General features: G+C 35.3%; 1 protein-coding gene across 4 annotated transcripts in view; it reads right to left on the reverse strand.

Annotated features, from left to right (window-relative positions):
• MIPOL1 (mirror-image polydactyly 1) overlaps positions 1–27,859 on the reverse strand; it is a 284,075-nt gene that overhangs the window by 127,522 nt on the left and 128,694 nt on the right. For all 4 annotated transcript variants that reach the window (XM_043489769.1, XM_043489765.1, XM_043489767.1 and 1 more), the window contains one exon: positions 21,201–21,308. In XM_043489769.1, the coding sequence (XP_043345704.1) occupies positions 21,201–21,308 (108 nt within the window). The remainder of the gene's footprint in view (positions 1–21,200; positions 21,309–27,859) is intronic.

The raw sequence follows: 27,859 nt of genomic DNA on the forward strand, positions 1-27,859 counted from the left end.
CAAAATCATTTAAAAAGCACATGTTCCTAAACCGGAAACAATGACCAGCTAGGAAATGATGGGCAAATTGAAACATCAACCCATGTTCAAACCACTAAAGATAAAAACAAAATAATGTTTAGGCCACATTCATTCCTCTCCAAAAAAGTATTTTCATAAACTTCTTTAAATTGTGAATGAAAATACAACTGTAGACTTTTTCGCCAACCTTTATCAATCAGTGAACAAAAAGCAAAACATCTCTATAAAAACAAATGGCTTTGCTGTATTATAATCTATACTATATTATATAGATTATAAATCATGCATTATCTGATGCACACCTGTAAGTATATGAAGAGATAAAATATATAAAATAAGACAAGTAAATGCCGGCAACAGAACATCGAAGTATAAAGTTTAGTTCTGTCCCTGCCTTATAAAAAACCCCAGCCATCATGAAGGCCTGTGCCATTCTTAGGCCACTTTCAGGCAGACTCTGAAAAGCTCTAAAGTAAACACAGGTGTTTTAAAACTAGAGCTGCTGTCACGGACAACCACAAACACCCTTAACTCTGATGTGGCAACGCCTCTCTCCCGCCCTCTGTTTTTTAAAGCAATGCCCGAAAAGAAAATGTCAAATGTTTCACCTTTCAACACCTCAAAATAAGTAAGAGCTTAAAGTATTGTTTTGCAAATCTCTAGCAAATAGATCATTTTTTCACTACTTTTAAATGTAGCCAATTAAACATTACTTGCATAAAATAAAAATAAAATTTCATAAAGAATTATTACCCTTCCTCACTTTAAACTGCTTCGCTACCATCATATTTCACGGTACTTTAGTTTCTGAGAGCAAAATCTTTTGTTTGACCACATTAGGGAGTTTGTTCTGTTGTATAATTTTACAGAAAGTATGTGACCTTCTATAAGGTTTAACAGACAAATCAGAAATAAATAAGAATCTTTTAAAAAAAAAGTAGTCAAGTATCTTTGGTACAAGGAAAGATTATTCTAAGAAATATTCAAAACTTGAAAATCTGTAATTCTCTTTTAGAAAATTGTCTTAATGGATACTAAAAAGGGTAGATACTGTTTACAGAGAAAAACAGAAAGGAAAATCATTTCCAAACTGCTGCAGATCTGGAACTCATATTCATAAAAGAAATAAATTTTCTAACACTGAAATATTTAGTATTAAAAGTCCCCCCATAATTGTATGAAAGAGACCCCAAAGCAGAGATAACACATTAAAAATTGATGAGCGACTGCCTCACTACTGAAAAAAAAAATGAATACATTTTTACATTTTACCATAACCATCAAGAAATAGGTGCTCTTAAAAGAGTGGCCAAGTTTCTATCAGTTTCCAAATAAATCCTGGAGGTTATTTTGAGAGGCTTAGTTCCACTCTCGGAAGTAGATATTGCACGTATAATACTTCTCTGCAACTCACATTAGAACTCTCTGTGAAATCATACTTGGATACTTGAGTATTATAATAAAACACTAGCAGTTTCTCATTGCCCCAACAGAGAGATAGCTGCCTCTCAAGATGACAAGAAAATGATAAAACAAAAAGTAATCAATGGGAAAAAAATTAAGAACAAATAACATTTTTAAAATCAATAACTACATTTTTCAAAAATTTCCTGATATTTTATAATTTTTTGTATTACCTTTTTTCACAAGTTAAAGAACTATATTAGAGCAGCATGATAATGGTTAATCAGAGGCAATCAACTGTAAGTGAGAGAAAAGCAAATAAACTTTTCCATTTTGTTCAGATTCACCCATGCATTGCTTCATCTCACATGTGAAGGACATTATATAGTATTAAGGGACAAAATAATAATATTAAGTTGTGACATAAACCAACAAAGTAAAGAAATTTAGAATTGTGTTTGACAGATCTGAACTGAGTCCACGGTACTTTGGTATTACAACACATTCATGATACCTACAGGCATAAAGGAGCAAGGGAAGGGCACTGTGTCAGCCTTAGAAGTTAATTTCCTCGCTTTTGTTGGTTTATATTACCATCTAATATTACGTAAACAATCTGTTTCTAGGCAATTTATTTTTTCCATGATGAGCTGAGCTCATCTGGACGCTACCTTCCAGCATATAAAAATCCAGTTTAATAGCCACAGCACAAAAGCCCACAATGGACTACTATTTAAAAATCAATTTACAAAAATATAAGATAAACAATATCCACTAACTGGAAAAATACAATTATTTATATTTTGCAACCTTTCAAAAGGTAAAGGTCATTGACACAACAGAATATATTAAAAAATGATATACCTTAGAATACTTTGGGTTTATTAATAATTGTGTCTTGGTCTTTATAAAGTAAATTGACTACTTGAAAACTTATAGATCTAGATAAATTCAACATAAGTGACAACTATCACAAGATAGGTTCCAGAATCTTTTAAGAATAGTAAGTAAATTTTTTAAGAGGGAACACAGAGTTAAAAGCTGATCACCACATAATGAAACAAAAAATACAGGGGACAAATATACTTTTTGATCACTGTAATCATGACTTCATTTCATTATCCTCTTATTCTAATAAAAATGAATTGCTGTTCTATCTTTAAATGAATAACTATGTATTAAAATTCAAATTTAAAAACTAGCACTTTTAGAAAGAAGGGCAGAAAAGTTCATATATCTTCAGAGTAAAATGCACAAAAATGATTCTGGACTTAATATAGCAAGTATCAAAAGAAGTAAAGATTTAACAAAATAGTTATAAACTACAAATAATACTGTAAATAGGACACTGGATTACATTGGAAAGACTTCTATGGAATATATAAAATCACACTGCATGATTCTGTGATATTATTAAGGAAACAGAAATAAAAGAAAATATACATCATTCAGATATGGTTGTGTAAGATTCAAAGTTAATATTTTCTAAAGAAAGGGTTACAAGTTATCAAAACTTCTGAAGCTGCTATTTATCTAAAAATACTCAGAGTTTTTTCAAAACTATGAAATATATATTAAAACACATATTTAATATGAATATAAGAGAAAAAATGTTGGTGGTATATTTTGTATTGTATTCAACTTTAAACACTAAGCATACATTATGGATCTTTTAAATGTGTCTACGAGTCACTAGGCAAGAGTGATTCTTCAAGATGCCTTTTTTTTGTTTCAGTTAAAATTAAAATCCATGCTGTCTAATCCTTGGAGTCAATTTGTAATTAAGGGGATTTGATGAGAGACCAGGCACTGAATTAATGATAAAATTTAATATCTGTTTTAATGCATCAACATAACAGAAAAACTAACCAACACTGAACAACACAATAAAGTCATTTTGATATAGAAGACATACTGTAGCTATGTCAATTTATATAAAATGTTAGTTTTTAAAATATTAGTAATAAGTTAAATATGCCAACATTCTCTAGATGCATTATACTAAAAACTATGTGTCTAAAAACTACTCAAGCCAAAAATGCTACTACAATAACGATTTGCTTGGTACAGAAAACTACACTGTTAAAAATACTTTTATTGAGAATTGTATGTAATCTCTCATGAAGGACTTAACTGCTTTCTAGCATCACGTCTGAAATCAGAAACAACTTCCTCAGTAGCCAGAGTACATTAATTGTATTTGATAATCTAATGTTTTAATATATATATTCTAGTTTAGAAAGAACATGTAATACTGAAAATTCATCAAATTAAATTTCACAGTATTTAAAAAACCATCTGGATTTTTCACTACACTTTTCACCATATTACTACACTGCAATTCACAAGAGAATCTGATACGTCATTCATTTCAAATCACTATTAGGTACAATCTCGTGTAGAATTTGATTGCAGGATATGCAAAAAATGAAACAGAAAAATTTTATTTGGTCAGCAGTCTCTCTGTAGCCTCATCTAGCTTATCCCTAAAATACCAAAAAACAAATTTATAAAAGATTTAAAACTGATAATGCCACAAAAATACTGATACCAGCCAAATCCTGAAATCAATTAGAAAACTAAACAGAACTAACATTAAACAAGAGGAGAAGGGGGGCAACAGAGTATGAGATGCTTGGATGGCATCACTGACTCAATGGACATGAGTTTGAGCAAATTCAGGGAGAAGATGAAGGAATGGGAAGCCTGGCATGCTGCAGTTCACGGGGTTGCAAAGAGTCAGACACGACTTAGTGACTGACCAACAATGAACAACAACATTAAAAAACACAACTGACAGAAAACAAATATTACCTTCAGAAATAAAGAAATCCACAGGCATAAGAGAAGGCTGGGGAAATATTTTGTCCCTATTTTATGTCCAAACACCTAGCCTATGACAGTAAGTTTGAAAACACCACGTAAGATATTCCAATTCAGCATGCTTTATGCCAGGCCCAGATTTAAATAGCAAACACTTTTCTTATGATTCTGACACATGCCTCTGTTATGAACCTATACTCAGCACCTAACAGCCAATCTACTGGACCTTCATTGCCTTTAAAGGTACCCAGGGTACTGTTTCCAAGAATGTCCTGTGGACATCTGCTCTTTTACATCTTCTTGGTCACCGTAACACCAAAGGCCAATAAGTCAGGAGAAAAAGAGAGGAGATGATGAGGTGAGATCTGGGGACAAGGGGAAAGGAGGACTGCTGACGTGGGCAGACTTAGGAAAGACCTGGAAGGAATTCAAGGGAGCACTGAAGAGTTTCTCACATATTACATTTCTTTTCAGGTCAGTACTTATTTTGCTATTAAAACAATTTCATTCTACTACCCATCCGGTCCCATCATTTGATGGCAAATAGATGGGGAAACAATGGAAACAGTGAGAGACTTTATTTTCTTGGGCGCAAAAATCACTGCAGATGGTGACTGCAGCCATGAAATTAAAGATGCTTGCTCCTTGGAAGAAAAGGTATGATCAACATAGACAGCATACTAAAAAGCAGAGACATTACTTTGATGACAAAGGTCCATCTAGTCAAAGCTATGGTTTTTCAAGTAGTCAAGTGTGGATGTGAGAATTGGACTATAAAGAAAGCTGAGTGTTAAAGAATTGATGCTTTTGAACTGTGGTGATAGAGAAGACTCTTGAGAGTCGCTTAGACAGGAAGGAGATCCAACCAGTCCATCCCAAAGGAAATCAGTCCTGAATATTCATTGGAAGGACTGATGCTGAACCTGAAACTCCAATACTTTGGCCACCTGATGAGAAGAACTGACTCAATGGAAAAGACTCTGATGCTGGGAAAGATTGAAGGTGGGAGAAGGGGACGACAGAGGATGAGATGGTTGGATGGCATCACCAACTCGATGGATATGAGTTTGAGTAAGCTTCAGGAGTTGGTGAAGGACAGGGAAGCCTGGTGGGCTGCAGTCCATGGGGTCGCAAAGAGTCAGACATGACTGAGTGACCGAAATGAACTGAACCGATTCTATTACCCAAACCCTTCTCCAGTTTGGGTAGAGACAAGAGGACTGTGGACAAACTGAAGCTGGTATGAGTAGGTATTATCTGGGCAAAGGAAATATGGCAATAGGTGATGCAGAGCATTTCAGTCAGGGAAATACTAGGTCCAGAGGCTGGAGAAAGACTCCAAGATCTATATAAAGCCAGTTCCCATAATGATGTCTGCCTGTGTGCCTAAAGTTCAGTGATGTCTTCATTCAAATGATCATTTTGATTAATTTTTTTTATCATATTACAAAATGTATAAAACAACAGGGAAGCAAGCAAGGTAATTTTATATTTCTATAATTTTTTGTCAAAATAATATCTTCAAATTGCTAAAATAGTACTATGAATGTCAAAATTACAAAAACATTAGTAACCAATACTAGGAGCAATGAAATGTAAATATTTACAAGTATTACATTTGGGGTTTGCCTCTGACAATCTCCACAGAAGTTTCCCACAGTAATTCAGTATTCCTTTTATGGAAGAGGGAACAGTTCACAGTTGTTTCATGTGAATCTCATCCGTGTTACTGTGTCTTGGTGTACCTGATGAACTTACACAGGCTTTGATGATTTGGCTATACCTGGAGCAGTAATCCATAGGGACACCCTTTAATGCAATCATTCCTTTCAGAGAGCCTATAATGAATGTGTCATAGCAATTCTCCATTTGGCGTGCAGACTTTAAACCCGGTCTAGCTGAGAGTCTTGCCCATTATAAAGAAAGAAAACATTTATTGTGTGGAAAAGAAAGCCTAGATGGTAACAGAATACTATTAGGAACCAGGATAAAATTTCTTTTCACCTCTCTTCTTCAGAATTTCATACTTTTTAATACTGATATATTGGCTCCAACTTATCCAACCGGCTATTTCTTTCTTTTTTTTTAATATTTATTTATTTATTTTTTTATTAGTTGGAGGCTAATTACTTCACAACATTTCAGTGGGTTTTGTCATACATTGATATGAATCAGCCATAGAGTTACACATATTCCCCATCCCGATCCCCCCTCCCACCTCCCTCTCCACCTGATTCCTCTGGGTCTTCCCAGTGCACCAGGCCCGAGCACTTGTCTCATGCATCCCACCTGGGCTGGTGATCTCTTTCACCATAGATAATATACATGCTGTTCTTTTGAAACATCCCACCCTCACCTTCTCCCACAGAGTTCACAAGTCTGTTCTGTACTTCTGTGTCTCTTTTTCTGTTTTGCATATAGGCCAACCGGCTATTTCATAACTTCAGAGTACCCATGGCCTACAGCAGTCTGCTGCTGCTTAGTCACTTCAGTAGCGTCTGACTCTGTGCAGTCCTATGGACCTCAGCCTGCCAGGCTCCTCTGTCCGCTGGATTCTCTAGGCAAGAATACTAGAGTGGGTAGCCATGCCCACCTCCAGAGGATCTTCCCTACCCTGGAATTGAACCCAGGTCTCCTGCATTGAAGGCAGATTCTTTACCGCTGAGCCGCCAGGGAAGCCCACAGCAGTCTGCCTTGCCCTAAGCCTACCTTGGGATCTTGTGGCTCAGATTTCAAAGCTCACTGTCGTGTTCTCTCTCAGTTTCCTGATTCCAAATGATTAAATTATCATCTAACTGCTAGCAAAGTAACACTCAAAATTCTCCAAGCCAGGCTTCAACAGTATGTGAATCGTGAACTTTCGGATGTTCAAGCTGGATTTAGAAAAGGCAGAGGAACCAGAGATCAAATTGCCAACATCTCCTGGATCATTGAAAAAGCAAGAGAGTTCCAGAAAAACATCTACTTCTGCTTTATTGACTACGCCAAAACCTTTCACTGTGTGGATCACAACAAACTGTGGAAAATTCTGAAAGAGATGGGAATACCAGACCACCTGACCTGTATCCTGAGAAATCTGTATGCAGGTCAAGAAGCAACAGTTAGAACTGGACATGGAACAACAGACTGGTTCCAAATCAGGAAAGGAGTACGTCAAAGCTGTACACTGTCACCCTGCTTATTTAACTTATATGCAGAGTACATCATGAGAAATACTGGGCTGGATGAAGCACAAGCTGGAATCAAGATTGCCGGGAGAAATATCAATAACCTCAGATATGCAGATGAAACCACACTTATGGCAGAAAGTGAAGAAAAATTAAAGAGCCTCTTGAAAGTGAAAGAGGATAGTAAAAAAGTCGGCTTAAAACTCAACATTCAGAAAACTAAGATCATGGCATCATCCGGTCACATCACTTTATGGCAAATAGATGGGGAAACAATGGAAACAGTGACAGAATTTATTTTGCGGGGCTCCAAAATGACTGCAGATGGTGACTGCAGCCACGAAATTAAAGACACTTGCTCCCTGGAAGAAAAGTTATGACCAACCTAGAAAGCATACTAAAAAGTAGAGACATGACTTTGACAACAAAGGTCCACCTAGTTAAAGCTATGGTTTTCCCAGTAGTCATGCATGGATGTGGGAGTTGGACTAGAAAGAAAGGTGAGGGCTGAAGAATTGATGCTTTTAAACTGTGGTGTTTGAGAAGACTCTTGAGAGTCGCTTAGACAGGAAGGAGATCCAACCAGCCAGTCCCAAAGGAAATCAGTCCTGAATATTCATTGGAAGGACCGATGCTGAAGCTGAAACTCCAATACTTTGGCCACCTGATGTGAAGAGCTGACTCATTTGAAAAGACTCTGATGCTGGGAAAGCTTGAAGGCAGGAGAAGGGGACGACAGAGGATGACATGCTTGGATGGCATCACCAACTCGATGGACATGAGTGTGAGTAAGCTCCAGGAGTTGGTGAAAGACAGGGAAGCCTGGTGGGCTGCAGTCCATGGGGTAGCGAAGAGTCAGACACAACTGAGCGACTGAACTAAACTGAACCTACCAACCTTTTTGAACTGGATGAGATGGTCAGATAGCGTCACTGACTCAACCAACAGAAATTTGAGCAAACTCTGGGAGATAGCTGAGGATAGAGGAGCCTAGGGTCACAGAGTTGGACACAACTTAGCAACTGAACAACAACAGATACAGGTCATTACTAGTTAGCTTTGGGCTAGACAGGCTCATATCAGATTTCTTATAAAAGGAGAATGATTGAGGATATGTTAACTGTTCTTCTCTCCATTCTTTAAATCTTCCTCCAGGTTATATTCATATAAGCCTTACACTTACACTTCACAGAAAAGCTCCTCAAAAAATAATACCGTTTCCCCACTTTTAAATGTACTACCTCTGCAGTTTACTAGATCGAAGGCTACCATCAGAACCATTGAACTGCAACTGCAACAGCAAAGGTACCAATGCCTTCCTAGTTGTCAGATCAAATGGACACTTGTGATTGTATTTGACTTAGTAGAATTTGACCCTGTGAACTACTCCATTCACAGAACTTTATTCTATTTCGAATCTATGATAACACAACCTCTTGGTAATCTTTCTGACTCGCTTCCCAGTCTCTTTTGTGAACCATTTATTTCTGTGCATCAGTAGTGAGATTCTGGAATACACTCTTGTTTCATGTATCTCTTCTTCTAAATCTGACCTCTGAATACTCTCATATACTTCAGAGATTTGAACTGCAACCTGTACAAAATCTGGTATCATTCTCTTCCTTCTCCAGTAATTTCCTGCCACTGTACTTCCCACTGTATGGTCACATGTTCTAAGAGAAAGATGTACATGCAAGAGTATTTTTCAAAGTTTTGCTTATGATATTGAATAGCTGGAATCAAAATGTTCTAAACAGAAGACAGAAAATTACAAGGTATGTATCAAGCACAGGGATTTAGAGAGTCAACAAATTGATGATGCAGATCTGTAGTTACAGATGCAGAAAGATCTTTGTATTTGGTGAGTTACTTCATTTTTGTTTATATTAAATCCATAACAACACAGAGAAAAAAAGGCCTGGAATCATTGGCTTCACGTGGTACACGTGCCTGATTCTGAAGCAACTGCTGTGGCCTGGAGAATCTGACATTCTGATCTGTCAGACGTGAGGCCACAGAAGTATTATCACCAGCCAAACCACATGCGAGGAATAAGGAAAGTCTGTTTCTTACAAGAGAACAAAGGTTATAAAAATCAGATGAAGGATGAAAAAATTCTGAGTAGCAAAATTACTGTTGAACAGTACCATTACACTAGGCAAATGTAAAAGCAAAAGAAAGAAAAAGTAGTTGCTATGATCTGAACTTCTGTCACTCCAAAATTTCAATGTTGAAATTTTAACCCTTAAAGATGATGGTATTAGAAAGGCGACCTTTGGAATGGGAGGTGATTAGGTCACGAGTGTAGAGAGTTCATGGTATTGATGTAGAGCCCACAGTGATGCCTTGCCCCTTCCACCATGTGAAGACACAGTGAGAGAGGGGCCAGCTATGAGAGAAAGAGAAGGCCCTTACCAGATCATTACCATACTGGTATCTTGATCTTGGACTTCCCAGCCTCCAGAATTGTGAGAGATAAATATCTGCTATTTATAAGGTACTCAGTCTGTGATATTTTGGTTATAGCAGTCTGAATAAACCAAGATAATGGCACTAATACATATATCAGAAAAGTATACTTAAAGGTATGAAGCTGTAAGCAGTCTGAAAAGGAATAGTATATAATGATGTAATGTATATACATAGCCTAAGAGAGTTGTAAATACCTATATAACAAAGAATAGAGTAGACAAATGTATAAGGAAATTCCTGGCAATATAAGAAAATTATAAGAATGCAGTTATAGTGGAAGCATAAATTGAGTTCAACTGACTATGTATTGACCTCATACACTGAACAGAGACTGTAATTTATTTATTCAGTCGATGATATCTTTCAAAGTGGATTATTTACATGGTAAGAAATAAAACATTAATACATTAAAAAATATAGCATTTAAATTATATTCTCTAAATTATCCTGTATCAAACAAAAAAAATCAAAACAGAACCAACTCGTGAAAAAAATGAACATTTGATTCCTCCCAAAACTATAGACATAGCTGGACTTATAGTCAAGAGTAAACTGTATAGCCTTACAATTTTATTTTTAAAAAAAGACTGAGATAAGCTAATTAACTTATAAAAATTAGAATAAAATGGAATAAAGAGTGAAAAGGTAAACAGAAATGGAAACTTTAGCCAGTTGAAAGGATAAGTAAAATCAAGAATTTATTAAAAGAAAATAAAATGCATAAAGTCCAGGAGAGACTTTATAAGAAAAAAGAGAAAGGGAGAGAGAAAGCAGATATATGCCACAATACATATGAAAGAGTGAATACAGAGAAACAGAAGAAATTCAAAAACTGAGAAAATTACCTACAATTCTATAATATCAAATCTGGGAAGTTAAAGTGAAAAGGGTATTTTCTAGAAAAAAATACAGACGAACAAAACTGACTTAAGAAAAATAAAAGTTAGATAAATAGAGTGAAACTATTGAAAAAGCAATTTACAAAGTCACTGTAGTAAAAAGTTACCAAGAATACATGGTTTTAAAAATTGATTCTATTTAATACTTAAGGCAAGATCATTCTCATGCAATTTTAAACTTGCCAAGATGACAGCTGAAGGCAGAAATTTTGGTTATTCACTAAGCTAGTAACATTAACATCAAAACAGGTGCAGCCAAACAAGCCAGAACAAACTGGAGAACTCAGGTCTAGATGACATGCCTACCACAAAGCTGGTGATCGACAGAGTGGTACCACCATAGAGATAGATACGTTAGATCAATAGAACAGAACTAAGAGTCCTGAGCTAAACTCTCATATTTAAGATCACTGACTTTTGAGAAGGTGTCAAGATAATTCTGTAGGGAGGAAAACAGTCATTCAAGCAGCACAGAGAAAACTAGATACACACATGTAAAGAAAGTATTTGGACTCCTACCTTATACAATACCTAAAAATTCATTAAAAACTGGTCAAAGGTCTAAATGTTTAACCTAAATGTCCATCAGCTAATAATCTGATAATCAGATTATAGTATATCTGTACAATGATTATGCATCAAAGAAAAAGGGAGGATGATACATGCTATAATATGAATAAACCTTGAAAATATTACGTGAAGTGAAAGAAGCCAGTCACAAAGGGTCACACATCCTATAATTTCATTTATAAAAAATCTCCAGAATGGCAAATCTATAGAGATAGAAAGTAGCTTAGTGGTTGCTTGGGACTGAGGAGAGGATGTTAGCAGGAATGAGGAATGATAGTTAATAATGTACAGGATGTTTTAGGTGAATGTTGAAAATGTTCTAAAATTACGATTGTGGTTATGTTATGGCTGCACAAATATGCAAATACACCAAAAAGCACTGAATTGTAAATTGTAAACAAGTGAATTTTATTGTATATGAAATACTTATCAATAAAGCTGTAAGATACAAAACAAAACAAAACAGCACAAAACAAAACCACACGACTGATGGACAAAGGACCAAAGAAAGCAAAGAAAAACCAACTGAAAAAAAGGACGAAAACCATGAACAAATACACCTAATTATTCATATTCTTCCATATAATCCCTGGAATATATGAAAAAAAATTCACACTCACTAACAAACAAACAAAACAGGCAACATTTATATTCGAGAATGTGAACTTTGGAGATCAATAGCCTTGGTTCAGACCTAAGGTCCACCACTAACTACTCTTCCTAACATGGGTCATGTTAATTAACACATGTTGCTTAGTTTATTACCCTATAAAATTAGAAACAGCTGCACCCGCTACCTCAAAGGTCCAAATACTTTACCACTATAAGTAAATTCCTTACTACTATATGGAGTAAGAGTACCTGACACTGTTAAGTACTGTATGAGGGCAAACGATTATAATTTTTAAAATTCCCAGGAAAACAATGACAAAACAAATCCAACAGTTTATTCAAGGAGTTGTTCAACATCCAAGAACTCAATAAAATACATCTACTAACAAGAACTTTTAAAAAATTCTAGAAAGAAGCTACTTAAATATGACAAAACAATATCAAAGTCCAACAGTAGATGTAATGCTTATGCCTAGGTCGCAGAAAGCTGGAACAAGCTGTCACTCCACTTTGACAGTAAGAAAAGCTGGATAAGGCACAAAGCCATATCTTTTCTTGAGCTCATCAGACAAGTAAGCTCAGCAGAAAACCAGTTTTAACTTCAAGGAGGGAGAGGCATGCAAAGCAAATGGGAAACACAGCCTAGCGGACTGAGAGTGGAGCACGGGAAGAAGGGTTAGCTATCACACAGAATCTTCGGAAAATCCTCACAGAAGGGGACTTGCACCTACGGGGAGATATTTCCCCATAGATCTCCATCAGGTGCTCATGAGAAATAATAAAGACAGGGTAGAAAACCAGAGAGAACTTCCCTCAGTGATGTAGGCATGCAGGGGAAGCGGGAGAGGGAACTGCTGCTATGGAAAGGAACAAACCACCCCACCCCTCTATCCCAACACCAGCCCTTTCCGTAAACAGATCAAAAGCAGTAGACAGCTAAAAGAAGGACAGTAAACTTCAGGACACAGAGGGGGAAAAAAAACACACTCTGCTTAGGAGTGGTAGAAGAAAGACCTCTTGCTATCCCTGGGTGAGCAGCAAGAAATAGATCCAGGCCCAGGATCCTATACCAGTATCATTAGATAGGTAGATTCTACATTGAGAGAGGGGCATGAACGTCTCTCTTTTACAATACCTGCCACAGATAAAAGTCAGAGTTTGGCTGCCATGGAGAGGAATCCTGAGAAAGCCTGACCCCAAAGTCCAATCACAAAGGGACTGTGTAAGATAGAAGCAGAAAATCTCTTCAGTTCTTCAACACCAGATGGTAAAAATCAGCATTCAAATGCTGGATAAGCGCAGGAGTGTACAGTGAGACACCCTCGAGATATATGTACACAGGATCAACTGAAAATGAAGGGTGGAAGATGAACACTGAAGAAGTCCTCCAGTACTGCATTTCTATCCTTAAAAAAGGCCAATGGCAATCCATTCTGAGAACAACTTGAAACTTAGGATGCACTAACAGTGCCCATAACAACAAAACCCAAGTCCAGATCAACTCCTGAGTAGATCAACTCAATACTCACACTACTGGCCTGATAGAAGAAGCACCATTCTACCCACAATGTCTAGCATTTAAAAAAGAAAAAATTATGAGATACACGAAAAGCAAAAGCAAACCAACAAACATGTCAAAAGACAAAGCAACCACAAAACCAGACTCAGGGATGATCCATATATTGGAACTATTCAAGTGAGACTCTAAATTATGAAAGGAAATATAAAATCCCATGGTAAGTATCACAACTAGTTGGTCTAATGTAGAATCCATTCTCATTAAAATTAGGTAAAAGTCAAGCAGGGTATCTATTGCAATTCCTCGTCAAGATTAATTTGGCAGGTCTAGAAACTGTGAGAGAGGAGAGGAAATATTAACATTTCATTTACATATCTTAGCATTTTTTTCACTGGCTACAATGAACATGTAAAAATTTTTAACAATGTATTATTTTGAAATAATTCAAGACCACAAAATCTTGCAAAGTAGGGAGGAAGGAGACAGTGGGATAAATGGAGAGGGTAGCATGGAAACATATACATGACCATATGTAAAACAGATAGCCAATGGGAATTTGCTGTATGACTCAGGGAATTCAAACTAGGGCTCTGTAACAACCTACAGGGTGGGAGGTGGAGGGAAGTTATAGAGGGAGGGGATGTATGTATATCAATGGCTGATTCATGTTGTTGTATGGCAGAAACCAAAACAGACAATGAAAAGCAACTGAAGTTCTTTTATTTATCCAATCATTATTTCACCCTTGTTTTTAATAGCTGCTTTCTCTTTGTATATTTAAGGAATTAGTCCCCCTTTTGCTTTCAGTATATTTAAGATATTATACCATTATTACTGTTAGGAAGTCAGCAAGAATTCAGGCAACAGGTGTGGTTCTAAACCAGCCGTGAGGCTAGCTGTAGATGATGAATTCTTGAGACTTTTTGTGAGCTTCTCCACAGTAAGCTTCTCCAAAGTCAGAAAATCAAGTTTTCTTACTTTCATATTTTGCATGAAGGGCTTGACTCTTGTTCACCTAAACAGTGATGGTGTGATCATCTAAGATACCAGCTTCCGGAAAAGATCTTCATTACATTCTGGTTTAAATAGGCCCTGGGCTCTGTTTTCTGTTTGTCTTGTCCTTGTAGTCCTTAAAATTCAAAGTTCAAATTCACCACCACTTGACAAATGCACTGAGGGTGCAAGATGACTTCAGGCAATCACTTATTTCCCATGTTTGTTCATTTGTTTTTCTATTTCCATGTGGCTTTAAGCCTTCTCAGATTCCTTGTCTTCTCAGTAATTTTGTAAAATATTCTTAAAGTATCCTTTAAGGCATCCTTTTTATTGTTTTTATCAAGAAAGTTATTCAGAATATCTGTCTTCTTTCATTGCTGAAAATGTTAGACTTACTAAGGGTTTTGGGGTAGAAGAGTGTCACTTGTGTTTCAGAATGACAGCTAATGGAAGTGTGACAGATTACAAGGTGAGAAACTGAGGGGAAAAAAGTGAGATTGGAAGGTACTGTTACCTTCTAGATCATGAACTTGACATAGAATTGAGGCATGATAATACAAAGGAGAGTAAAATAGAAAAGAAATCACTGTTGTAGAATTAACAGGACTGGATGCTCTAGCACTGTGTAGTAGGTGAGAGCTTGAAAGGATATGAAAAGTATGCCAATTACATATTAGGCTACAAGTCTAGGAGTATGGGAATGTCATCAAGTAACAGATGTTAACTGATCAATAAAGTTAAGAGGAACTAAAGAACCTCTTGATGAAGGTGAAAGAGAAGAGTGAGAAAGCTAGCTTAAAACTCAACATTCAAAAAACTAAGATACTGGCATCAGGTCCCATCACTTTACGGCAGATAGACAGGAAAAATTGGAAGCAGTGACAGACTTTATTTTCTTGGGCTCCAAAATCACTGTGGAGGGTGACTGCATCCAGGAAGTTAAAAGACGCTTGCTCCTTGGAAGAAACAGTATGATAAACCTAGATAGTATATGAAAGTGCAGAGACATCACTTTGCTGAAAAAGGTCCATATAGTCAAAGCTATGGTTTTCCCAGTAGTCATATATGGATGTGAGAATTGGACCACAGAGAAGGCTGAGCACCAGAGAATTGATGTTTTTGAACTGTCGTACTGGAGAAGATGCTTGAGAGTCCCTCAGACAGCAAGGAGATCAAACCAGTCAATCCTAAAGGAAATCAACCCTGAACATTCATTGAAAGGACTGATGCTGACACTGAAGCTCCAATACTTTGGCCACCTGAAGTGAAGAGCCAACTCATCGGAAAAGACCCTGATGCTGGGAAAGACTGAGAGCAAAAGGAGGAGAAGAGGGTGATAGAGGATGAGATGGTTGCCTAGCATCATCAACTCAACGGACATGAGTTTGAGCAAACACAGAGATGGTGAAAGACAGGGAAGCCTGGTGTGCTGCAGTCCATGGGGTTGCAAAGTCACACGTGACTGAACAACTAAACAACAACAAACAGATCAATTTGGAAGTAAACAGAAAATTGTTAAGAATGATGTAAAATATACAGCATTATGTCACCAGAAAAATAAATCAGGGTATAGATGACCACATAGGGACTTAAAAGTTCTCCAAGAGGCTCACTTGCTAAAAGGCTCAATGATGTTAAAGGTGAGCTTCCCTGGTCATGCAGATAGTAAAGAATCTGCCTGCAAGGCAGGAGACCTGGTTTCACTCCCTGGGTTGGAAAATTCCCCTAGAGAAGTATTTCCAAGAATAATCCAGTATTCTTGTCTGGAGAATTCCACAGACAGAGGAGCCTGGTGGGCTATCATCCATGGGGGTGCAAAAGGTCAGACATGACTAAGTGATTAACATACTTTTCTCTTGGCATTTGCGTGTTTGTGTGTGAGAGTGCTCAGTTGCACATGTTCGACTCCTTGCGACTCCATGGACAGTAGCCCGCCAGGCTCCTCTGTCCATGGAATTTTTCAGGCAAGAATATTGGAGCAGGTTGCCATTCCCTACTTCAGGCTCTTCCTGACCCAGGGATTGAACCCACATCTCTGTGTCTCCTGTGTTGCCAGGTGGATTCTTTACCACTGCACCACCTAGGAAGTCCCAACTTCATGGCTATAAAACTGAGATTCTTCCTTCTTCTCTCATCCCCACTGTAGAATTCCTCTTATGTCTCACTGGCAAAAAGAAAAGCTTACAAAGTGTTTAACTTTTCCAGCTTCTATAAAGCTGTACAGGCAAACAAAGGAGAATATAACTGAGAATAAATGTTAAGTTATACAGTCAGTAGTGTTTGGCTCAGGTCCTAACTTCCTCCCAGGTTGAAGAGAGGACTTAGGAAGTCAAATTCAGGATTTCGTTTCAAGTTTACTGAAGTAAAGCAGACACTAAGATATCCAAGTGGAAGGGCAGACAAAGCAGTCGTGAGGACATAAATGACATGATGTTGCAGGAACAGATGAAATTAGAAAAGACAAGCCTATAGTAAACAAAACACCAAATGCTGGCAAGAATATGGAGTAACAAAAACTGTCATTCATAACTAGCAAATCCAAAATGGTATAGCCATTTTGGAAAACAGTTTGGTATCTCCTCAAAAACTAAATATACTTTTACCATACGATTCAGCAATCACGGTTCTTCGTATTCACCGAAATGAGTTGAAAACTTACATCCACAGAAAAATGTGCGTGTGGATGCTTACAGCAGATTTATTCATAAATAAATGCCAAAATTTGGAAGCAACCATAAGGTGCTTCAATAGGTGGGTGAATAAATAAATTGTGGTATATTCAAATAATGGAAATTTATTCAATACTAAAAAGGAATGAAGTATAAAGCCATCAAAAGATATAGATAAACTTTAAATGATTATTATTAACTGAAAGAAACCAATGTGCACAGAACTACTACATGACATTCTAGAAAAGACAAAATTATGGACACAGTAAAATGATTAATGGCTGGTAGGTGCTGAGGTGAAGAAGGGATAAATAGGTGGAACATAGAGGATTTTTAGAGTGAAACTCTTCTGAAATACCAAAATGATATTAGTAAATATTTGTTATTTACATTTCTCAAAATCAACAGAATGTACAACACTAAGTGAACGCTAATGTAAGCTACAGACTGTGGGTTACACTGATGTAGGCTCATGGATTGCAACAAATGTACCTTTCCTGTACTGGATGCTGAGGGCATCTGAAATGTATGGAACACTGAGTGTGAAGGAGTTCTAGTTTGTTTGATTTTGCTGTGCAGCTAAAACTTCTCTAAAATAAAAAGTCTGTTTTTTTTTTTTGTTGTTGTTGTTTTTAAGAAACAAAAAGTAGGGGACTAATCATGCAATTTTCTGGAGTTATTTCTCCACTGATCTCCAGTAGCATATTGGGCACCTACTGACCTGGGGAGTTCCTCTTTCAGTATCCTATCATTTTGCCTTTTCATACTGTTCATGGGGTCACAAAGAGTCGGACACGACTGAGCAACTGAACTGAACTGAACTGAATCACATAACTTAGGGGAATATTTATACTTTAGGAACTGGTAGAAAAGAGGCACAAGCTAAAGAATAACAATGAAAGAAAAGAAAAATGATGAGGATATGGAAGCAAAGAACTATAGGAAAGTAATTCATGAGGGCAGGGGCCAGTAAGATGAAAATGTGTTCCAGTTAGGCTTACTGGGATACTAAGCAGGATATGAAATGATAAGTTTCATGGGTTTAACCATCAGAGGTTACTTATAATTTTAGAAAGAGTGCCTTTCAATGGAATTACAGTGGTGAAGTCCAATTGTAGGAGGTTAAAGATATGTGATAAGGGAAGTAAATGAAATCAAACAGGAAAGAGGAAATTCATATGACATTTCTTATTAAATCTAATGCCTGAATATTTATGGCTAATCTAAATTTACTTTAAAATCATTAGATGTTCAAAACTGTGTTCATCGAGAAATAAATTTCTTAATAGTGGATAAAATTTATTTTAAATGAAGAATAAGCTATCTTTTTAATTTATGTAAATTTCAGGGTATAGATTAGTATCAGTATAAATTTAGCCTTTCATCCTATATGTATCACTGTGTTCTATTTATTATTAGGGAAAATTTTAAATATTGTAAAAGTAGGGAAACGGTGTCATGCTACCAAATTTAGCTAGTATGTATTCCATGCTTGGACTTCCCTTGTAGCTTAGTTGGTAAACAATCTGCCTGCAATGCAGGAGACCAGGGTTTGATCCCTGGGTCAGGAAGATTCCCTGGAGAAGGAAATGGCAACCCACTCCAGTATTCTTGACTAGAAAATCCCATGGAGAGAGGAGTCTGGCAGGCTATAGTCCTTGGGGTTGCAAGTGTCAGACACGACTTAGTGACTAAACCACCACCATTCCATGCTACTTCAAAAATGATGCATTTAAGGATCAACAAAAGTCTTATTTTATGCTTTATCACAAGAACTAATTTACAAAGTATTTCCTGGTTATTAGGATAAACAAAGATATCATTCAAACGGCACTAGATTACTAAAAAGTATCCACATATAATATATCCATGTATAATAATCATGTTATTTCCCACAGTCGTCACTTTGGAAAGTTCTATGTAATGTAGAACCATTAACTTTGATTTTTTCCAACATATCTCTAGGACTGTTTCCTTTAAGAATTACAGCATAATACAATGTAATAAAGCACAAAAACTTCAGCTATCATCCTATTCAAATTTACATTACCTTTATCAGTGACATTAATAATAGTACCACTTATGTTAAAATACTAGAAATATTATTGGCAGACTGAAATCTACTAGAGACAGAGATTCTGTTTAAAAATTCTTCCTCAACTTCATTAGATACTAGCCAAATATTGCCAGTTAACATTTTTTAAAAATGACACTTGCAAATGTATTTTAAGAGATAAGCATATTGCTTAGAAAGGAGAAAGTTAGTTCACCAAACAGCTTGGTAATAAACTTATTATTATCCATATCTTATATGGCAATTTAAAGATACGAAGTATAATAATAAAAAAATTAAATAAAGAATAAAGACCCTGAAAGGTAAGAACAATTAAAAAAAATGATTCAGAATAAAGCAGATATATTATAAATGACCTAATTTTTATAATAAACTTAAAGGTTTTCTATGAGGAATTATGGCACAAGATAACTAAAGAATGATTTTATGGGGGTTTATTTTTATTTCGTGTTGAATTTACAGGTTTCTTCTGGTCTACAATTTACCTTCTAATTTTAATAATCTCTTGGAACTATGCATCTTTTTCTCTCCACACATAGTAGCTATCATTTAATTCAATTTAACATAAATACACAAACAAAAATGCCAGAATAAAGATCATGCAATTATTACTAACTTAACAAACTAGAATTCTTATTTTAGGTCCTATTTTAAATACTGATAACCATATCAAACAGAGCACATAATACCTGTCCCTTAAGGCTGATAAACTAACACACATGATGGAGGCTGTCTCTAAAAGAACGTTACCTTTGATTTGCAAATATACATCTAAGTAATTATATACTTAATTTTACTCATACAATAGCAAATTCCTTGGGGTAACTGAAAAATAATCGTAGCAATCTACAAGTCTTTTCTTTCCCATTTACTGTTCTAGTCTATCTATAAATTCGAGAGAAAAAAGAAAAGTGCATTAAATAGTAATAGCAAAGCTATCACACAAACACTGCTGAGAATGAAGCTAAATATACTTTGTAGAAAAATCCGTCTTCAACCAAACCTCATACTTCATAAACAGATTAAAAGTATTTCCACATCAAATGTCACCATTTTCCTCAATGTTAGTAGATGATTCTGGTTTACTGACTTACCCTTCTAATGACATGGTGTTCTTTTGTAATCTGCAGCAAGAAACGAATTTAAGACAACAAAGTACAATACAATCTTCTTGACAGCACATCTTTCTTTAACTGTGCCATTAACAACCACGATGAACCTTTTGTTTCCTGTGGCTAAGCTGTGTTTTTATTTTTAACCCATTAATGAGAATGTAAGCACCTTGAGGGCAGGGGCCTCTGTTATGTCATAGGCATTATGGTAGGAACCAGGGCAAAGACAAAAAAGAGAATGAAAAGTATCTTAAGAAAAAAAGATAATTAAATTGAAATAATGTCCTTTTTCATAACTATAGGATCTATATTAAAATGAAACAGAACTTTTGTCATGATATGTACTCTACTTGTTTCAAGTTCTAATAGAATATATTTTCTTTCATTTTTTGCTGTAGGTAACATTTTAAGCATTCTTTCAATTCCCAAACATCTTCATGTACCTTTCAAGGAGTGTCAGTTCTGTGGGTCTAATATTATAAGTCATTTAGAAAATTACTGTAATAATTATTGATGCAAACAAAAAGCCCATTATTTTTTTTTTTCTTTCACAGTGCCCACTTTTTCTTAACTACTAAAGGTAACAATGTACTTTGAAATCACAAACACAATGAGCATGAACCTAAAGTTATTAATATACCACCACTTGAAATTCAGAAAATATGTTGTTTTCATGTACACATACACGAAATAAAATAATACCGTGACAGAAGGGTGCTGTATCTGTGTTTAAAGAAGGGGTTGTTGGCAAACACCACAGCTCACTTCTGCTGAAATGTACACAACTGATATATGCAGCGCAGAAAGCTGGCACCAAGGGCTTACAACCTTAATTTGCCTGCAAGAAGGAATGGAGATTTACCTTCAACGCACGTTCCTGATTGTTTTCAGCAGTCAGATGTCTCATGTTGTTTGCTGAAGTCTGCTTCCGCTCCTTCAGATGATGAAGCTCCTGCTCCAGCCGTTTGCACTGCCACAGGGGAAGAATCCCATTAAGTAAAGGAGTCACGGCATTTTTTTCACAAACCCACATGAATTGATGTAAATAATACCATCTTACTCTCTAAAAGACAAAGTATCTTTTGCAATAAGAATAGTAAGTTAAAAGCACTGTTGAAAAGGAACAAAATAACATTGCACATTCAATTGCAATTTTCAGTTTCGACTTTTATTAATCTAAATGCTACCATATAAATTAGAAAAATACCTATTTCTTATAAAATTAAGATTAAAGTACATTTAATATTATTTTCTTCATTAACCAAATGATTTTCACTGTGTATCTGCTGGCTGAATAAAAGTATACTTCTAAAAATGATAGTAGGTTCTAAATAAACTATGAGATAATACTCTGTGAGGAATTTTTATTAATTTTTAAAGTAAAAATTATCATAAAAATATATATGAGATTTTCATATTTTTAGAAATATCTAAAAAAACAGTTGAGTTGAGAAAAAACAACAGCCACAGAGCACTACATGACTTGGAAACAACTAAGGAAACAACTGTTTTTAATCCTATTTTGACTAAACCTTACTTGTAAGTAAAACAAGTGATAAAATAGATGTGAAATGACGTTGACCTACTGGCAATACATAAAAATGTAAGTAAAAAGGAAATGATAAACAAAAGCATAAATGAACTAACAGAAGCATCTACACTCAAAAAAATCATTAAAATGTTGTCATTTGAAAATGATCTTAATATGAATATATCAAACATTTTCACAATGACTGTACAGGATATAAACTGACATGCTGCATATTAAAACCATATGATGATACAAGGGTGATTTGTAAAGAAATAAATTACTAAATCTATTGTTCAGTAAAATATTTAAAAAAAATCACTCATTAGTTTATCTATTTTTAATGAAGGATATTTAATAATCAATAAGTAAGTGCACCTATTAGTTCGAGAGTTAGACAAAGTTACTTCTGCATTACCCAGCAAGTGTTAGGTGTCGTGATGAATTAAAAATCATTATTATGATACAAAATCAAGATGCAGTCATAATCCAAACGAGCATTTCTTACTAATATTTTCTGCCTCTTATCTCAATATTATTCAGCAATCTGTATCAGTATTTCCCAACTTTGAGTAACATACAAATTCTTTTAAAAGAAAAAGTCTTACCAAACTCTTGATATTCACTTACATTATTTACTGATATTTATTAAGCACTTATTCTGTGCTAGGTTTAATTATAAAAGGTGGGGGATACAGCATTTAACAAAATAGATAAAAATCCCTACGCACATGGAACTCATATTCCAGATGGGGAAAGAGACAATAAAATAAATGAAATACATAGTATGATAGAAGGTGAAAATGTTATGGAGAAAAATAAACAAGAAATAAAGGGAATACCAAAAGAGTAGGGAAGGAAGTATTTTATGACTTTAAATAGGAGAAATTTTAAATTGAGAAAAAGATACTTGAATAAAGACACTAACAAGACAAAGAAGTTAAGTCTTCAGATCTTTGGAAGCAGTGGTTCAAGCAAAAGGAACAATTGAATGCAAAGGCTCTGAAGTAGAAGCTTGTCTAGCATATTTGAGATTAAACAAGGGGAAGAATACAGCAGGAATGAAATAAGCAAGGGACAGAATACTGGGAGATGAGATCAGAAGAGCCTTGAGATATTACAGACCATGGTTTTTACTCTGAGTGGGTGGGAAAGTTGCTGGAGGGTTTAGAACAAAGAAGTACCACCATTTGCCTCATATTAATATAGGCTCACTCCTCCTGCAATGTAAAGAATAGGTTCTAAGGAAGGCAAGGACAGAAGCAGGAAGTCTAGCTGAGAGGTTACTGAGCAGTGAAGGAGAGAGATGATGTGTCTCAGACTAGGGTGGTAGGGAGCAGTTGAGGTAGTGGGCAGCAGTGGGACTGTGGATGTATTTTAGATGTAGCCAAAAAAAAAAAAAAAGTGGCGGTTATTCTTCCACTCTTGCTCGTGACCTTAAAAGGAATGCTTCTATCATATAACCACTTAGATGAATTTTGTTACATATCATTTACATCCATTTGAATGTGTATATGTGTATGAAAATATATATGTTAATTTGGTTTCCAAGTATTTTATATCAATATATCAGATTGTGGGGTACATATTCCTAAATGAAACTGACCTGTATCTTTCCTTCTCTGGGCTATCCTTTCCAGTTTTGTTATCAATGTTGGATTACCCTCATAAAGTTTACTTATATAATTTTTGGAAATAGCTTCTTTAAAATTATTTATTCATACAAGAATTGGTGTAAATCCCCTATCAAACCCTCTGAGCTTTCCTTCTGGGTTAAAGTCCCTCTTTCCAGAGGCATAGCTTTTAAAAATCTTAGTGAGACATTCTGCCTGAAAATGTGATTATTTTGTTTTCATGACAGTCTTTACTGGATAGAGCTGTTATGACAAAAGTTCTATCTTCAGTACTCTGAAGATACTGTTCTGCCTCAGTCTGGCATCTATTGTTGCTAATGTGAGGTCAATATTAGTCTAATAATCATTCTTTTATAGGTTTGTCTTTACTCAATGGTTGCTTTAAAATCTGTAGTTTAACTTTAGAGTTCTTCAATTTTATATTTGAAGAGATGGATTTATTTTAATCTTTTAGATATTCTCTATACTTCTCAAACCTGAAAAACTCATAGCTGTTTTATCTTGAAATGTTACCCAGTTCCCATTTTGAAACTCTTATAGGTCATATGTTGGATTTATTCATTTTCCTTTCATATCTTTTAATATCCATTTCTCTCTGTATGTGTGTGAATTCTGAGCATCTATCATTCATTAGTGAATTGAGACTCCTGATTCTATCTTCAATTCTGTCTATACCTTTGTCTGTTGACTTATATTTTAATTTCAATGACTAGTTTTCAGTCCTAAGTATTTCCGTGTATTCTTTTTCAATTCTGTCCATCTACTTTTCATAGTGCTCTTCTTTTATATGTATTACATAATGATGCCTCTGTTTAAACATGCAAGTTTCAAACTCTTTCATTTTTTCCTATTATCTAAAATTCTAAATGGTCTCTTTTAATTGTGTTTCATAGTGGATTGTTTCCTTACATGGAGAATTCTTTTCTGTAGAAGTTTTGCCCACCTGTGTGTGGAAGAATTGTCCAGACCGGTTTTGCATTTGTTTCTTGCAAGGTGACCCAAAGTTTTTACTCAACTAGGGCATACTTTTACGTTAATGTCTTAGCGTGTGAATTCTTTTCATGATGGTTGTTACACTGAGTGTCCAATCCTTCGATTTGTCAGGATGCTTGAGCCTTTTACTCAGTCATGACTAAAGATAAACCTCCTTGTCCTTTCCTAAACCAGTGAGTGGTTTGTTTTCCCTAGATTCTCTTATACTAAAAAGGGGGTCTTTCTATGATTCTGGAAATACATTCAAGGGTCTATTCCTATCACAAGTAGTCCAATCATCAACCCTTGTAAGGGCAATACAATTCAAATTTTTAGCCTTGGAGTTCTATACCTGATCTTAGATCCCTAGTTAACGGGTATGTTTGTAACTATTTAGGTTTCCTTTCTTTCTTTTTTGGTTTCCTCTAAATTTTTATTCTTCATAGATTTTCTCACCTTCTGAACAGATTGGGGAGGGGAGGAGAAGCATACTTGTAGGCCAAAGTTTTTATGAAAAACTATAACCAAAGAGGTAATATAGCTTAATAAAGCAATTTTTGTGCTGAGGACATTTATTCACATTTTGTACTTGAGTTCAGTATTCACTGCCACGCAGTATAAGAGGGACAGAAGATAAGGCCCAGGGACCACTCAATGTGGCAAATGTCCCAAAGCGCTACACTTTCAGGTGTTTAATAATTTCCCCTAATTTAATGAATGAAAATAAACAAAACAAGTGCTAGGGAAGAAGAATGTCCCTAAACTAAGTAACATTCTATCTTCTATAATTTCTTCTATGGTTTTAGACAGTTTCATTTTGAACTGACACAATCAATAATAAATAACACAATATCTTCTCTGTTCATATTGTGCCAAACATTAATGTTCTTGAAAGTTCTAATGTACAAATTAAGACCTAGGAGGATTTTTAAACATTTTTTATACTTAAAATTTTTTAATATTTAAATGGAACTTAATGAAATGCTATTTGTATATTGTCACAGTTTCACTGCAGCACTATTTATAATAGCCAGGACATGGAAATAACCTAAATGTCCATCAACAGAGGAATGCAAAAGCAAGTGGTATGTATATACAAAGGAATATTACTCAGCCATAAAAACGAATGAAATTGTGCCATTTGCAGAGACATGGATGGACCTAGAGATTATTATACAGAGGGAAGTCAGTCAGAAAGAGAAAAACAACTATTATATATTAACACATACATGTGGAATCTAGAAAAATGGTACAGATGAATCGATCTGTAAAACAGAAATAGACACAGAAGTAGAGAACAAACATGGACACCTGGGGGGGAGTGGGGGCCACTGAACTGGGAGATTGGGGCTGACATACATACACTACTATATATAAAACAGATACCTAATGAGAACCAGTTGTAGAGCACAGGGAACTCTACTTAATGCTCTGTGCTGACCTAACTGGGAAGGAAATCCAAAAAAGAGGGGATATAAGTATACATACAGCTGATTTACTTCGCTGTAAAGCAGAAACTAACACAATACTGTAAAACAACTGTACTCCAAAAAAAATTTTTTTAACTCTTAAGAGTCAATTCAATCATTTGCAAGATGTGATTCTTATTTTAGATACAGATTTAAAACAAAGAGGAAAAGGATATTTATGAGACTGTTGGAATTTGAAAACTAATTGAATGCTTCACAACAGTAAAGAACTGTTAATATTTTTGGTATGACAATTGTGCTGTAACTATGTTTTGCACAAAAGTCCACATCTTTAGGGCTTCCCAGGTGGGGCACTGATAAAGAAACCGCCTGCCAAGGCACAAGATGCAGGTTCAATCGCTAAGTCAGGAAGATCCCCTGGAGTAGGAAATGGCAACCCACTCCAGTATTCTTGCCACGGAAATTCCACGGACAGTGGAGTCCGGTGGACTACAGTCCACTGGCTCGCAGAGTTGGACATGCCTGAGTGACTGAGCATGCACTCATGTGCTTGGGTGTATACGTGCCACATCTTTAAGAGATGCACAATAAAAGTTATAGATGAAAAGGACATTATGTCTGGGATTCCCTGCAAGATAAAATGAAGAGGAGTAAATGAGTGGGGGATATAGATAAAAAAAGATGGACAGCTATTGTAATATGGTGAAACGATCTCAGAGGCTCATGATTCTATGTGCTATAGTATCACTAATAAAAAGAAAAGAATTAAACTTGCCCCCGCAAACAAAACTAATTCTACAACATGAGTGAACTAAACACATAAAATATATAAAAAATCAATGAAAAAATTTTATTAAAGGATTTGACCCATATTTACTATAAGATATTATATTCACCAGTAATTTCCTTTTACTCATTACCCTGAATCGTGAAGAACTGTATCAAACAGAAAATATATTGCTATGATTCCGTCTCACCTTATGTTTATTTCCTGAAAGAGTTTTGTTTTTTTTAAAGAATTCTCTAATACTATCTAGGTTTTTAACAGCTGCTGTTTCTCTTCCTGTACAATCTGCTCTCACTCACAAATCATGTTGATTGCATTACAATCAAACATTTTCCCACTTGGATGTTATACAACTCTTTCCCTTGCAGACAAAAAAATAATACCAGACTCTTCCAGTCAAAACAGAAACTACACTTTGGTGTCAATGTGAATTATGAACTTTGAGCTGTAGATGTTTGGAAGCACTTAGGATTATATAAATAACTTTTTATTCCTTTTCATTTAGGAGAATTTTAAAACAACACTTCATTTTAGATTTAAAAATAATAACTAGAATGCTTTTCTCACATTAAAATAACTTGGAATAGAGTTATCCAATTCAAAAAGGTAACTTGTTTCTTTTTCAAAGCCCTGGCAATATATCAGCAGTTTGGTTAAATGAATAATTTATACAATACTCAGAGTTTTAAAAAAAAACCAAAGATTAAAAAAAGAAAAACAATAATTATGTGAGTCTCTGAAAACACTTATGTTACAGCTGATACACACCTGTGTGCGTGCACATGCACATACACATACAGACAAATCATACTCAGTAAACACTCATCAAGCAATATACCAGCAATTACCAGGCAACATGCCAGACAATGACATGTTTGTACATATTTATACATATATATCTTAATTATATTTACATATAACATTTCAAAAACATCATGTGAAAGTAAATAAGGATTTAATAGCAAATACAGTAGTTTATACTCATTTTAAACAACTAAATTGTTCAAAGAAGATTAAAATCACAACGTAAAAAGATTATTAGTAAACATAATAATTACTTAAAAAGATGTCAACATGTATATAGGTATTTAGTAAGCTATGCTATCAAAATATCATTTTTGTAATACTGTTTAAGATTATTTTGTTAGCTGTATTCATAAAATGTATTCA

This window comes from Cervus canadensis, chromosome 17 (genome assembly GCF_019320065.1).
Source record: "Cervus canadensis isolate Bull #8, Minnesota chromosome 17, ASM1932006v1, whole genome shotgun sequence".
NCBI classification, from domain to species: Eukaryota; Metazoa; Chordata; class Mammalia; order Artiodactyla; family Cervidae; genus Cervus; species Cervus canadensis.